The sequence below is a fragment of the Physeter macrocephalus genome, chromosome 14, assembly GCF_002837175.3.
Source record: "Physeter macrocephalus isolate SW-GA chromosome 14, ASM283717v5, whole genome shotgun sequence".
NCBI classification, from domain to species: Eukaryota; Metazoa; Chordata; class Mammalia; order Artiodactyla; family Physeteridae; genus Physeter; species Physeter macrocephalus.
Genome location: NC_041227.1, coordinates 41,142,443 through 41,158,025, shown reverse-complemented (window position 1 = coordinate 41,158,025; position 15,583 = coordinate 41,142,443). Strand labels below are relative to the sequence as shown.

General features: G+C 56.8%; 1 protein-coding gene across 1 annotated transcript in view; it reads right to left on the bottom strand.

Annotated features, from left to right (window-relative positions):
• Nucleotides 1-15,583, bottom strand: part of NINL (ninein like) — a 60,611-nt gene that overhangs the window by 37,581 nt on the left and 7,447 nt on the right. Inside the window, exons 2-7 of the mRNA XM_007105176.4 lie at nt 15,042-15,138; nt 9,875-10,047; nt 8,424-8,490; nt 5,844-6,034; nt 4,999-5,151; nt 3,322-3,489 (exon numbers count right to left, since the gene is read on the bottom strand). Of these exons, the coding sequence (XP_007105238.2) occupies nt 3,322-3,489; nt 4,999-5,151; nt 5,844-6,034; nt 8,424-8,490; nt 9,875-10,047; nt 15,042-15,138 (849 nt within the window). The remainder of the gene's footprint in view (nt 1-3,321; nt 3,490-4,998; nt 5,152-5,843; nt 6,035-8,423; nt 8,491-9,874; nt 10,048-15,041; nt 15,139-15,583) is intronic.

Sequence of the window (15,583 nt, the reverse complement as noted above, 5' to 3'; positions counted from 1 at the left end):
CTGACGGTCCCCCCATCCCTGTCGACCCCAGTGTCCCCCCCCATCCCCACTACGGTCCCCCCAACCCCGTCAACCCCAGTGTCTCCCCATGCCTCGAGGGTGGGCATGACCCAGGCTGGACAGAGTCCCCCTCCCTGGACAAAGTGAAAGACAGACACGGAAGGGGGCATGTCCCAAGCAGAGGACTTTGGGGATTGACAGGGAGGCCAGAGAAGGCTTTTTCCCTGTGAAATCAGGTGTTGTATAAACCACGTGGGCCCTGGGGAGCTGCACAAGGGGACTGGACCTGAGGCCAAGGCCCCCATGAGGCCAGCAGAGTCCAGACAACACCCAGAGCCGGGACCCCCGAGCCTAACGTCCTTCTCCAACTGACCACGAAGGTCCCTAACGAACTCCTCCTGCCCAAGCTAGTTTGACTTGGGTTTTTGCCATTTCAGGCTCAAAGAATCCTGACTGATATGTCTCTGAACCATACAAACAGATGCAGGAACAGATGGGGGTCCTGTTGGTGGACACAGGACCTATCAGAGAGAGATGAGCCACGGCCCAGCATTCCAGAGAGTCACACTCATTCGCCCTCGGGATTCGGAAAAGTACAGTCAAAAGAATGGATAACTCTTGTTTTACGTATTTTACCATAATAAGAGAAAGAGAGAGGAGGACAGGAACGCCCGTCCATCCTGCTGGCTGCCCACTAAGAACACTTTTGCCACGTCTGCTCTTTCAGCGATGGGTGCACTTGGCTACAAGGCCCAGACACACGGGCGGGGCAGGCACGTGGCAGGGCCCACGGGGAGGCCCTTCCTTTAACTTATGAGGTGGAGACTTGAATCTCCGTCCTTCCCCACGGCCACGAGCGCTTCTGGAGAGAAATGACACAGAAGCGTGTGCAGCAACTGCGAAGCTGAAGTCCTGACACAAGCGCACACTTCCCAGCAACGAAATCACGGGTGGGGGCAGAGGACAGAAAGTGGTCCCAGCAGCAGCTTCCCAATTAGAAAAACCACATGGCACAACGCGGGCACCTGCCTCCTGGTGATCATGCCCACGCACTCCTGCTGTGCTGACCGGGACGGACCTACGTAACCCCCAGGATGGTGCCAGGGTAGCAGTGTGTGGCTTCCCAGGCCAGGGCGTGGGAGGCTGAGGCCCCTCTCCACTCTCCTGGACGGGGCTCTGGGGAAGCCAGAGCCACGCTGGGAGGAGGCTCAGGCTGCCCTGGGGAGGAGTCCACGTGGCAGGGAGGGGAGGCCTCCAGCCTCCAACGAGGTCCACTCCCCATCCTGCTGGGCCTCGGGAAGACCGCAGGGCAGGCTCCTGGAGACCCCGGGCTAGGAGCACCCAGCTGCGCGGCTCCCGATTCCTGAGGAGATCAGGGATCCGCACAGAGCAGCCCTGGCGGTGGTCCCACAGACACTCGCGTGAGGTCCTGAGAAGCTGGGTGTGGGAGGCCAGCACATCCAGGCCAGGGTTAGCCTAGCGGGCTTCCTCCCCCAGGGAACACACCTCTCTCAGGCAGGTGTGCTCAGGGCAGCTGGCGGCCCCGCCCAGTGTCACAGGTGAGCAGTTATGGACCTGCTGCGCCAGGACACCCCGACTGCCTGCCAGCTCGCCCGAGAGCCACCCCGTGTCAGGGGGACAGATACGCCTGGGGGGCCACATGGAGGGTCCTGCTGAGGGGAGTTCAGTAACATCGCTGCCTCTCAATTCAATGGAATCAAACCCTGAGCAACTGGAAAATCATCAGTTGTTAAAGGAATGGAAACATGCTGTGACAGCAAGAGAACAGTAAAAAGAGTAAGTCCTGAAGTGTCGGGGGCAAGCGTGAGCCTTGTCACTGGCCAGATCCTGACGGCAGCCAGCCCACCTCCAAGTGCAGGGAATCAGGAGCGGCGTCTTAGGGAGAATCTCAAAACCATGAGCCTCTGGGACTTCCCTGGTGGTCCAGTGGTTAAGGGCTCCATGCTTCCACTGCAGGAGGCACGGGTTCGATCTCTGGTTGGGGAACTAAGATCCTACATGCTGTGTGGCACAGCCAAAAACAAAAAAACAAAAAACCATGAGACCCTCGGCTCTTGGCCCTCCCCGGGGGCCAATTTCAGTGGTCCGGCCTCAGCGTCTGGTTCTCAGAATAGTCCTGTGGGCCAGCTGTCCAGGGATGGCCATGCGTCGGGCTCCGCCCGGGCCACTGGGCAGCGAGACTAGGCAACGGCTAAGCTTTAGGTCCAGGAGAGTCTGGCCTGAGGAGTCGGGCAGATTGTCTTAAAGGCTGGTTTTTTTCTCCTTCCTATTCTATTGGTTTGTGCCAATATGGACATTTTTGGAGGCAATACAATAGAAGCTATCAAGAGGGAAAACGCGTACCTTCAGGAATCCGCCCTACCGAGAAATACCAGTAGAGGGGCAGGAGGGTATACGTGCATTACAGATGATGAGATTCGTAACAGGAAAAAAAGTACGTGTCCCACGACAGGGAAAGGGTAATGTAAATTAGCAAGGTATACGGCATGACACCAATTTTGCAAAAGACATTTTTTAAATGGGAGTGTCTAAATATGCATTTCTTTCCTGTGCCAGGGAAGAGCTCGCAGAATGCCCACCAGACCTTTACCTGTCGCCATCCTTGGAGACCAGGGGCAGAGGGGGGCAGGCTTTATTAGTCTATAGATTTCTGTAGAGCTGAAGCTTTTTTTCACAATGGAAAGTGAAATTTGGAAATGAAACCAACTCATCTAGTTCGCCACACCTGCCCCAGCACTCTTCCCTTGCTGTGCCCGCCCTGTGTGCACCTGACTTGCCACCCAGGGCAGAACTCCCTCCAAAGCCTCAGGGCTGCCCTGTGCCCCCACAGAGGGGACCTGACTGACCAGGGAGAGCACAGGCCTCCTCGTGCGCGACCGCTGGAGGGAGGTCGGAGGGCGGGTACGGGGAGAAGAACTCCCCACAGAGCTCGTCCGGGGCGAGTAGAAACGCTTGGACATCTGTGACAGTGGTGTCCACTAAGACGTCCCTCCTCCAGGTCAGCAGATCAGCTCCGGGGCTGACACGCACTCGGGGGGAGAGTCTAAGATGCTGAAACCTACCTTCAAATGGATTTGTTTCAGGCTGTGGTTTTCTCTTTTTACTTATTATGTTTTTAAGACTTCCTAAATCTCAATATCAAAAAATAAAGAAAAAAGTATTACGATGGGCCTTCCCTACACAGGGCCTGTCTGTGGCGGGGTGGGGGACAGGGGGAGCTCTGTCCAGCCTCCCCTGTGGGCAGCGGCCCCGCCCGCCTACACGCCTCTGCTAGAGCAGCCGTGCGCGACCGGTCCAAACCTGCAAGACCTCCCTGCCGTTGTGCACCCCCTCCTGGGCCCACAGGGTGACGATCTGCTCCGGGAAGGCGAAGCCGGTGCCGTCGTCCACGCTGCACAAGAGGCGCGGGCCCGAGCTCACGGACACGAGGGATGACGTGGTGGTCTGGCCACCACCCTCCTCTGGGACCTGCACGTCGGGACAAGCTCTGTGAGCCCCCGTGGACTCCTCATGCACCCTCCCCGACCTCCCCGCCTGTGTGGCCTCACCGAGGCCCGAGAACAGCGCTGATTCCTGCTCCAGGGAATGGGGTGCCCGCAGGATCTGACTCGAGCCCAGGGCTCAGCGGTGTCCACGCCAGGCCATGCAGGGGACGCCCAGCACCTGCCAGGCCCCGAGGTAATTTCTCCCCAAACCACTAATGGCTTCCTGCTGAGGGAAACCTGATCTGTGCAGAGAAACCCAAGACAGGCTTCAGAAGGAGGGTGGGGGTGGCCCAAGCAGAGGACGCGTGTCCTCAGGATTCAGGGTCAGGGAGTTTTAAGACAAGGGCAAAAAAATCCCTCAGCCAGAAAGCTGACCGGTGAGGCCGAGGTGCTGCAAGAATCCAGCTGTGCTTCCTGCCCCTTGGAGGGCAGGGCCCTTCAGACACGCTTCTGCAGTCGGGGCCAGAAAAAGGAGCAGCAGCTGGGACCCCCCAGACCACCAGGCCCACCTGCTCCCCTGATGGAGCAGGAGAATCTCCGTCTGGGCCCAGGTGCGAGGCCCCACGTCACCACTCCAGCCACGCTGGCATCCACATGCACAGGACGAAACCCCATGGCCATGTCAGCACTTCCCGGGCAGGAACAGGGGCCGCTGTACCTCGGAGGAGGCCCTCCCTCCCACAGGCTCTGGGCACGACTGCACTGCGGTCTCTGCCCTCAGGTGGCCTGGCACCATCCCTCATCTCTCCTGGCTCCTAGCTTGTCTCAGTGGCTTCAGGTGCAGACACCTGATTCTCAGACGCGCCTGGCCTAGCAGAGAACAAGGTCACTGTTCCTGCATCGCCGCCCACAAACTGCGGGATCAGCCAGGTCGCCAAAGAAGCCTCAGCAAGACTCCCCAGGACAGCCGTGCCCTGTGGTGGGAGAGGGAGGCTGACTGCCCTGGGATTGAGAAAAAACAAATGCACCGAACATCACAATTTAAGTAACCACCTAAAATCTGCTCTCCTCCAGCTGGCCTTGTACAGGATAAAATTCAGGAATACAGGATGGGGAGAGCACAGCTCCAGGAACGCTTGTTAAGGCTAATCCTGGGGAAGGCACGGACCCGTCAGTGACCCTGCCCTCCGGGGAGGAGGGAAAGGGGGTGCTCTTGTTGGAACACAGTGTACCCCACATTGAGGCATAACAAGGAACTGCCAGGGAATCCTCATAAGACCCCTATGAGGTAGGTGTGTCCATTTTACAGACAAGGAACCTGAGGCTCAGAGAAGGCAAGTAGCTCACCAGTGACACACAGCTTGGCAGGAGCAATGCCAGATCAGCCCAAGGTTGCACAGCCTCCCACAAACATGTGTGTGTACACACCCCGACCAACTCCTGGGTACCCTCTGTGGGGACCAGGCAGAGAGGTCAGGCCTGCAGAAGATGCTGAAGGCCAGAGAGTGATGGCAGTCGCTCTGGGGTTCAAGAGTTAATCGTCCCATTTTACCTGGTAGTGAGACCAGGACCCGCTCGGTTTGACAAGTGTGGAAGAGTCCAGAAGTTGAGGGAATCCATGATTGAACAGGCCAAGCTGGAATTCCTCTAGACTAACTCTGCCGTCGCCGTCTTGGTCCAGCTTGTTGAACAGGTCTTCAAGTTCCTAAATAAAAGCCCCCAGGCATCTGCTCAGAGGCTCTCCCACTGCAGCCCTGCCCACCCCACCCAGGCCTGGCCCCCACCCTCCCCAAGCAGGCAGCTCCCTGTTCTATCCAAACAGTGGTCTCCCCGCTCTGGCTTGTGAAATCCACACACCTGGTCAGTTTCCATCCTGCTGTGAATGGCCACCCAGGCTTCCCAAAACCCACAAACACCCATCCCGTGTCTGCCGTGCCAGGAGCTTGCCGGATGGCGGGACATGTACATATGGAACATGGCCCGGGCCCCCAGCAGTTCAGGGTCAGCAAGGGCAGGGCTGAGGGCACTTCAGTAAGGAGGGGCCTGTCCCATCACACTGCCCTCCTCTTCCCCTGGCCCCCGCAGGAGGAAAGGGCTGAATACAGCTGCTAGGAGCGTAGCCAGACACTACGGGCGCCACACTTGGGCTGGGTGGCAGATCTGGGCCACTGAGGGGGGGTGGGGGAGGACTGCTCCCGGCAGAGGAGGATCCTGCGTGAAGGCGGCCAGAGACGGACGGACCTTCGACACAAGCCCTGGGAGTCAGCACAGGATGTGAGACCAGAAAGTGACAACTGAATCAGTGTCTGACGGTGAAGGGGTTTTCCAGGCCCAGCACCTACCATGACCACCACAAAGACCCAGCCCATCAGGGAGGTCCACCCCGCCCTCTCTCACCTCCTTCTCCAGGCCCTGGAGCCCGACGCTCTTGCAGAGCAGGGCCAGCTCCTGCTCGGTGAGGTGGCCGCTGCTGCCCACACCCAGCTCTTCCCAGAGGCCCCGGACCCGGCTCTCGGGGCTGTCGAAGGAGGAGCTGCAGGGCTTCCGGAGGCTCCCGAAGACCTCAGAACCCCAGGTTCGCAGCTGGCCTGAAGCAGGGGACACATACCAAGGCTATAATTTACTCTGAAATTGGATGGACTGATGAACGGTCAGAGGGACGGGCACATGGACACATGTGAGAGACAAGCTTCAGAGGAGGAATCGAGGTGGTGGGTACACAGTGCTCACAGTACAATTCTTCCACTTTCATTCTATGCAAATTTTCACAATCAAATGGAGGAATCTGCTGCATGTGGGGAAAGCATTTTCTTTTTTCGAAAAAATATTTATTTATTTAGGTTGCTCCGGGTCTTAGGTGCAGCATGCAGGGTCTAGTTCTCTGACCAGGGTTCGAACCCGGGCCCTCTGCATGGGGGCCACGGAGTCTTGCCCACTGGACCACCAGGGAAGTCCCAGAAAGCATTTTCTGAAGGGAACCTGCGAAGCCACAGCACTGAGAGCACAGCTGCAAGGTTTGTACTTAGAACAAAAAGGCCAGGTTTAAAAAACTAATTTTTAGAAACTCTTCAAACCTACCCAAAGTAAAGAGCACAGTCCAGCAAAGGCCAGTGGTCCTGTTCCTTGGGCAGCCGGCCACCCCGGCTTCATCTACCCCCATTTATTCTTGCCCAAGTATTTGAAAGCAAATTCCAGCTGCTGTGTTCTCACCCCTGTGTGTTTCGTGTGCACTGCTGATCTCAATGCCACTATCACCCTACAGACCAACAATGATTTACCCAGCTCTCTCTCAAGAGTCTCCCGACACTTGATTTCTTTGAATCAGTACCAACACAGAATCCTCCTGTGCATGTGGTTATTCCTCTCGAGTCCTTGGATCACTCACTGCACCTCACTGCCTGCCCCACTCTGCTTCCTCGTATCCCTCCATCACTAACATCGTCTATAAACCGGAAGTTAGCATCAAAGCCTAGTTTGGATTCAGGCTCAGTTTTATCTTTTTTCTTTTTCTTTCTGGCAAAAACGTCCCAAGGTGGGCTGTGTTCTCCACGCCACCCCACAGCAGGAGGCACAGGTGTCTCTGAGATGCAAAGACACCTCAGTGAGTTTGGATGACAGATGGCCAGGTTTCATAACTTTTCTACTTTAGCCAGGTGGCTTACTGAGGTTTCTGAAGCTTTGCCAGAGAAACACCCTCTGGAAGAGGACAGACCTTGGGGGTGCCCACGAGGAGCTCTCCTCGGATGAGAGAGGCTTCAAAGCAGAGTTCCCTCCACGCCCAGGCCACACCACCCAGCCCAACACAAGAAGAGGGTTGCCTGCACCTGACCAGACCTGGGCTCTCGGCCAGTGGTCTAGAGTTTTCTGGAGAGGAGCCACCTTGGCGTTACTTTGATAACCCAACTAATGATCAGAAAGCCACTTTGCCAAGGAAAGCTAGGGCCTGTGTGCTCACGAATGATGCTGTGGGTTGAGCTGAGGAAAACACAAGGAAAGGGCCACCTCCGAGATCGCTTCCAGCTTAAAACGTCTGAAAGTTCTACGTAACAATGGAAAAGCAATTCTGACACCGGGGTGTATTCTCATGGCTGGCAGAGGAGAAAATAAGTCCTCTGAGGTCTGACAGGACTGTTCACACACTAGTGTCAGTTCTAACCTGGAGGGAAAGAAGAACTCCAACCTGTCTCTGGGCAGAGTCCAAAATGACTTGGTGAATAACCTCCCCAGGAGCCCTGCCTCTCATCCCCTAGATTTACACTGAGTCCAGGGAATTTAGGACATGATTTGGCTGCTCTTCCGGACACAAAAGCATCCATCTGCTTCGTCCAGTAGCACAGGCACTCCGGTCATTCCCCTGACATCACCAAGCTCAACGCTGAGCCACCAAGAGCCTCAGCCCCCGAGGACCACAGTCTGGATAATGCTCAGTGCCAGTGCAGACTTCTCACTCAGGAGAAGCTCAAGGTCAGCTCGGATCTCGCCGTCGAGCCATGTTCCTGCCCGTTCTGCCCTGTGACACACTCCAGTGGGAGGTGTCCTTAAGGTACCTGCAGACCCATGTGCTGATGCACCCAGATTTGCTAAGCACGCCTGCGGCTGCCTTCCAGGTGCTCCGTCAGGCTCTCCAGGACCAGAACCACGTCTTACCCTCGACTCGGGGCAGACAGGGCCCCAGGCGGCAGGGAGGCTGCTGGCCCAGGCCGGGTGCTGCAGGAAGGAGTCCCCAGGCTCATGCCTGCCGGCTGGGGTCATACCAATCCCCCCAAACCGTGAAGCTGCTCCCTTAGCCAGCGGCCCCCGCCCGAGGGTCTGACCTCAGTGGTCTCCCAGAGCTGGGACCCTGCCCCCAGGAGAAGGGCCCCCCAGGGACACCACCCACACCGGGCACTTCCCAGGAAATGGTCCTTGGCTGGCGGCCCGCTGCCTGGCAGCCTAGCACTGGCCAAAGGTGGCACCGACCACAAGACCGGGCTTTACCTTGTGCTTCAAACAACTCATTCTGAGGATCCTTCGCACTTTCGGCTTCTTCCTCGGACTTGAGACTCTGGAAAAACAGAAAGAAAAGGACGTGTGAGTCCCCAGAGGAAAGGGCAGCGGACGGAGCACCGGGAACAAGCAGAACGGTCTGGTGGGGCTGGGGGGGGACACCTGAGGAAGGGGAGCCGCAGCCCACAGGGCAGCCCTGGTGGTCAGCCACGAGGCCCCACGCACACCAGCTCCCTCTCTCGGACCGCACGCTGCGGCCTGCACTCGGCACCCTCTGTATCCCGCCCCTCATCACCCATGTCTGTCGGCAACAGTCAAGGAAGAGCAGGTCTCTGACCCCCAGGTGCTCCGGAGACAGCCGGTGATCTGCTGAGACCTCAGTGCCCAAGGGGCTGGGCCACCAAGAAGTCCAGTAAAACCTCATGTTTCTGTGACCGCGTCCACGGACCACAAAGTCAAAGACTGCTTCTGATTTTGGAAGGAACACTGGCTTGACCAGGACTCAGCACTTAAAATCAGCACTGAACTGAGGCTGGAGCTCTGGGGGCAGGTGGTATATCTCATTTTTCTAATGCATTCAACCTGCTGACAACCCTAAAGGCAGCATCCCTAGGGTCCTAGTTCTGGGGATCAAAGATGGTTTTAAGAAGCAGAACGGCACCACAGAGATGGCGCGGACACATGAAGCCTTCCATCCCTGGGGCCAAATTAAGAGAGAGAATAAAGCAGCAAAGGCCTAGGATTTATTGGTGCCGCCCAAGTGCAGCATATCCCTGAAAGAAGCGACTCCAGGATCTAAATACATATTTATTTGCTTTTCCTATTGGCCTCAACAAATGTTGAAAATATAAACAAATTAATGAGGGCCCAGAGCTGTCTTATTAAAGGAAGCCCCCCTAGAGCCTCATCAGACAGAGGTGGACATCACGGGCAGGAGCCAGAAACCTTCTGGAACCCCAAAAACAGGTCCAACGGGCCATGATTAACCCGTAGGGTGTGGATCTGCCCCGTGGACGTCCTTCCTGACACAAAGCCCTCGAGGCTCCTGCAGTGGACAGCTCAGGGAGCCTGGGGTCCCCGGAGGCATCTGGCATGACATGCCCGCCAAGTTGTGGAGGGTGAGCCTCGGTCGCGCCCAGTGCTGCTTTCTCTATCCTCGGCTGATTAACCTTCCTCTCCTTCTGGCAGTGCCAGGGGAGGGGGGGTAGTGGTGAGCAGGGGACTCTCCATGGCCCCCGTGTCTGAAGGAGGACGCTCTGTGGCCAGAGTTTCCCTGCAGACAGCGAGACCCAGAGACACCTTAAAACTAAATGTCACTCCCCAAAGTGCTCTGGCGATGCGATAGATGCCCCTCCCATCTTCCCGTATCTTGTCACGTGAGCAGTGACTATGGGGGGCGGGGCGTGCGTACTTGGGGGAGGGCAAAGGCGGGGTCGACCCACCTCCACACTTTCCAGGGACGCGGAGCGTCGGAGCTGGCTTCTCACACTGGGCCTGGCAGGCTGCTCGGGCAAACACTGGGCTCCACCCGCAGCGTCGCAGGGCTCGGGCCAGCTCCGACGGCCATACCACTTAGAGCCGCTCACGTACTTCGGGGGGACGGCCCGGGGGGCACCTGGAATGAAAATGGGAGGTGTTCTCTCAAACAGCCTCTGGGCCCACACGTGCTGCCAAGATGCCCTTTACGAAGGTGCAGGTTTGGGCGCAAAGCGTGGCTCTCAGGGACACACACGGAAAACGCCTGGAAGAACACAGGGAACGGTCGACAGCGGGGCTGGGGCTGAGACAGCCAGGCTGGGAGGCAGGGACTTTCCATCCTAAACTCTAGGTGCCGTTTAAATGTTTCCAAGCAAAATACGCTTTTGTTATGCAATAAAAGACTAATACAAAAATCTAGCTTTTTACACAAGGAGAAAAGCCTCCAATAATCCAGCAACATACTGCTCTAGAGACCAGAAGGTCACATCTCACCCATCCCCCTCACTACAGGACCCCCCCGCCCCCCGGACGGGATGCGGTAGGCAAGGACCTCAGCATAGCTGGGGAGCCTCAGACTCCACGTGGGTCTAAAGTCTGGGACAGAGGCAGGAGTGCATTTTAGTTTGGGATTCATGAGACGCCCATAAGCCCTAATAAACCCCTTGCACTTTTCTTCCCTCCTTACCTGCCCACGTCAGCAGAGCAGTGGGGACCCCACAGGCAGAGAAGAAATGATGCTGATTCTGTAGGGAATCTGGGCAGCCGGAGAGAGACTGGGGAGGGCGACGTGGGCCACGGCCAGGAGAGGACACAGGTTCAGAAGGAAGCAAGCAACCAGAACGGGCAGGTTGGGGGAGAGGATCCAAGGAAGTAAGGCCAGGTCAGGAAAACTGAGGACCGTTTCACACAGATGCGTCACGCTTCCTAAGGCCAAGTACCACCTCCCTTCTCTCCTCCGCACCAACTCTGCAGCCCCTGACCTTGGGACCATCAGAGGAGGAGGCTGGGTCCAACCTGGCCAGTGATGCCAGTGACCAACAGAAACTGGGAACAAGGGAGGAGTTTGGGGAGGAAGCTGCTGAGTTGCCCGTGACAGCGGATACTTAAGGCAGGTTCACCATGTCTCCGGGACACTCGGAGGTTATCACGGGCCCTGCCCGGCCCTGTAATCTCTCCCGTGTGGGAATTCCCGGGGCTGCTGGAGAGCAGGGAGCGGACGCCCTGGCAGGGGGGAAACAGGAGGCTCTGAGTGCCCCACGCAGGGGGGAGGGGCCAGCACACAGGCTCCGCACCTTTACTGCGGGGGGGAGGTGCAGGAAGAGGAAAGCCACCGGAGGTGGGAGTGGGCAGCTGCAGCACATTTGGGAAACCAGCTGCAGAAGAGGAGGAGGGGCCTGACGCACGTGGGCCCTCCCCGGGGCCGGCCCGCTCGCGGCTCACCTGGAGGTCTCGTGACCCAGCACCACGTCTGCCCCCCGTGGCTTGACCTTGCTCCTGCCCTTCCCCTCCTGAGTTCCCCCCCCCACCCCGTCTGTGTCCGGAGTCCCACCCACCCTGGATGTGGCCCCATTTCTTCATCATTTCAGCACTTTCCTCAGAGGAATGAGACGCCCAGAAAACACACGGCTGTTTCATAAGGTTCCCCAAACGTGTCACCCCCTCCCTCCAACAGAGGGAAACGCTTCTCTAGAAAAGGGTGTCCACGTGGCAAATCACGACAGGAAGGGGGCGGCTTCCCACCACCCACAGAACACAGAGCTGTGGCCTCTTGGCGGGAAGCACTGGGGGTCACGGCCAGTCCCCACCCGCTGCCCAGACGGCCCGCAGAGCACAAGGCGAACGGTGCCCTGTGCCGGACACCTGGCTGTGCCTCCTGTGTGTGCGTATTTATTTATAGGAGCAGAATACCAAGGTCTACAAGTGAAAAGACATTGGTTATATGCTCTGTAACGGCCTTTACTGAGAGGAGCAGAATAACGGGGAAGCGGGATGTTCTTCAAAACCCCGGGGCGTTTGGCCCCCTGATGACGACATGCTCATCCCTGGAGCATCAAAGCTCCAATCATTTTTCCAGTCATGGTGGGAGACGGTGGGAAGGACCGGCAGACAGATTAAAAAGCAGGAGAGAGCGACACTGTGGACAGGGCTGGGGAAGGAGGGATGAAGCCCCTGGACGGGGGAGGCTGGGAAGGTGGCTGCGGTGAGAAGCTGAAACGCGCACGGCCCTGGAGGACGGGGCAGGGCTCGCCCCGGCCCTCACAACCCGTGGCTGCAGGGCCACCCGGCGCCCTGCCTCTGTGCACAAGCCCCATCAGAGCCGCCTCAGGTGGGCTTACGACCATGTAATGGAGGAAAGCACTGAAAATCCAAAGAAGAGAAAAACAACACAAAACAAAACCAGGGGGCTTCCCTGGTGGCTCAGTGGTTAAGAATCCGCCTGCCAATGCAGGGGTCATGGGTTCGATCCCTGGTCCAGGAAGATCCTGCATGCTGCAGAGCAACTAAGCCCGTGTGCCACAACCACTGAGCCTGCGAGACACAACTGCTGAGCACACATACCACAGGTACTGAAGCCCATGCGCCTAGAGCCCGTGCTCTGCAACAGGAGAAGCCACCGCAATGAGAAGCCTGTGCACCACAATGAAGAGTAGACCCTGCTTGCCACAACAACAGAAAGCCTGCGAACAGCAACAAAGACCCAATGCAGCCAAAAAATAAACAAATAAATAAACTAAAAAACCCACAAAAAACAAAAAACAAAAAAAAAACCAGAACTGGTGTGGAAAAGCACCAGTCCTGAAACAGCTTCTCCCGTCTTTGGAGGAAGTGAGGACACACCCCACAGATGCACATGTGTTCCAGCATGGAGAGGGGGGCAGTGACACGGGCGCGGCCTTTCTTGGGCACATCCACGTCCACGGTCACACGATCACACTCCAAAACCCTGAGTCGGGAAAGGCAAGTGGGCTTCTTCCCATCTCAAGGAAGACCAGTGTGAGACAAAGCAGCCAATGACCTGAGCTGCAGGGCGATGGGGCTGCTGGCGGGCTGACTCCTCCCACGCATCAGGGCTCTGGCGTGGCTCCAGCAGGAGGAGGTGGGGCAGCTGACTTCAGCTCCAGGGGCGGGGGCCTGGCTCCAGGCTGCAAAACCCCAACTGAATAACAGGCAGGAGCAGCCACAGGACTTCTAGGACGGTTCACTGGAATCTACATAAAACATCCATTAGCTCCAAGCCTGGCACACAAAGCCTCCCTCATGGTACCCCTGGTGCCCAGATCATCGTGCACCTGCTCCCAACCAAGGACCTGCCCGGGGTCCAGGAGCAGACCAGGGGGCTGCTGCGGGGCAGACTTCTCAAACGCCTGCCCCACGTGGGAGGGAGGGAGAGAGGGAGCGAGGGAGGGAGGGAGGGACCCGCTACGGGTCCCTCCCTCCCTCCCTCACAGGCAGGAGCAGCCACAGGACTTCTAGGACGGTTCACTGGAATCTACATAAAACATCCATTAGCTCCAAGCCTGGCACACAAAGCCTCCCTCATGGTACCCCTGGTGCCCAGATCATCGTGCACCTGCTCCCAACCAAGGACCTGCCCGGGGTCCAGGAGCAGACCAGGGGGCTGCTGCGGGCAGACTTCTCAAACGCCTGCCCCACGTGGGAGGGAGGGAGCGAGGGAGGGAGGGAGGGACCCGCTACCACTTCACTCTCCTTCCCAACACTCGTCAAACGCAGCCGTGACCAGCTGGGGCGCATCAGGTGCTGCCCGCAGCAGCCAGCCCGAGGGTCCAGCACGGCTTCGAATGAGCATGTCCGCCATCACCTTCCGACTGGAGCCTGCAGTCCACACATCGAGCGGGCCTCCCTCCAAAACCCTCCCTCCACCTCCTGACCAAAGCCACAACTTTTGTTTGTTCTGAAATATTACCTTTGTCCCACTGGCCCTGCTCGAAACCAGGATTCTCACAAGTTCCAGGAGCACAGAGCACTACTGTCTGAGACAGAAGACAGGCTGAGGGCTGCCTCGGCTGGTGGCATCCTGCCTGCTCCACCAGCCTCCAAGCCCTGGCTAACACCTCACACCTGCCCTGTGCTTTGGATTCTCCAATGCTTCCACCCCTGACACCCACTTTATCTTGTCAACACCCTATGCTGTAAGGACAGCACGCGGTATTAACTTGACATCTGTGATGCTGTGATTTATAAAAAATATGTATTTGGTCTTCCATCCCTGGCACAGCTCCTAAAACCCTTGGAATTTCCTAAGTGATGAGAGCAACCACACCTGAGTTTACGTTGATGCCGTGACTTTTGGAACCACACCTCAGGATGGGCTGGTTGCCAGGGAAACCAACTTTCAGCCCCACCCCCTGACCTCCAGGGATGTTGAGTTCAATCCCCGATGCCCAATCATTTGATCAGTCATATCTGTAATGAAGCCTCCATAAAACCCAAAAGGACGGGGTTCTGAGAGCTTCCAAGTTGGTGAACATGTGGAGACTGGGGAAGAGTGAGGCCTGAAGGGGGCATGGGTGCTCTGAGCCCCTTCCCACAAGCCCTTCCCACAAATCTCTTATCCTGAGTCATATCCTTTTGTAATAAACCGGTGATCCAGTAAGTAAATGGGTTTCCCTGTGTTCTGCTCTAGCAAATTAATTGAACCCGAGGAGGTCGTGGGAGCCTCTGATCTATAACAGGTGGGTCAGAAGCACAGGTGACAACCTGGATTTGAGATGGTTGTCTTAACAGCGTGCAGTCTTGGGGGACTGAGCCCTTCCCCTGTGGGGTCTGACGCCGTGTCCAGGTAGACAGTGTCAGAACAGAGTTGAATTGTAGGACAGCCCAGCTGGTGTTGCAAAACGGCCTGGTGTGGGAAAAACCACATATATCTGGTGACCAGAAGTGCCAGTATATTCAGAGGATTGTGTGTATTGTAGAGGAAAACAAAAGAGTCTTCCCCTTACAACACCATTTTACAAACAAGGAAGCAAAAGAAGAAAAAACCCAAACGTCAGTGCCAGTGTACGCAGCTTGGCAGAGACAGATCTGCTGCGTCGTTCGGTGAGAACATCATACTCCAGAAGTCACGGAATCACGGGAAGAGACGTAACAGAGACCGAGAAGTCCTCTTACCTGGCTCCAAAGACCCACTGTCTTCATCTGAGGAGCCGACCCCAGCCTGTGATGACAAGATGGCCACGAAACCGTCCTTAAATTCCTCAAAGTTAACCTGTGGATTTGAGAAGAGAGGTCAACGCTACTTTCTACAGGTCACATACGTAACACCCTGGCCTTTTGGTTTTTCTCAGATGGAAGATCTTATGTTGCCTTCGGCACTGAGGACATTCATTTTTGCACATATTTACTTAAGATTTAAAAGAATTGAAGATGTAATAAGGCAAGTGAAAGTGAACCATAACCCCATCACCAAAAAACACTATTAACAACTCCATAAAAGTAAATCAGACCACATCATTAGAAAGCAGTATAGAAAAGAGGTGTCTGATGACCACAAACATTAACACATAAAGAAAAAGAAAAATCCGGGCTTCCCTGGTGGTGCAGTGGTTGGGAGCCCGCCTGCCGGTGCAGGGGACACGGGTTCGTGCCCGGGTCTGGGAGGATCCCACATGCCGTGGAGCGGCTGGGCCCGTGAGCCATGGCCGCTGAGCCTG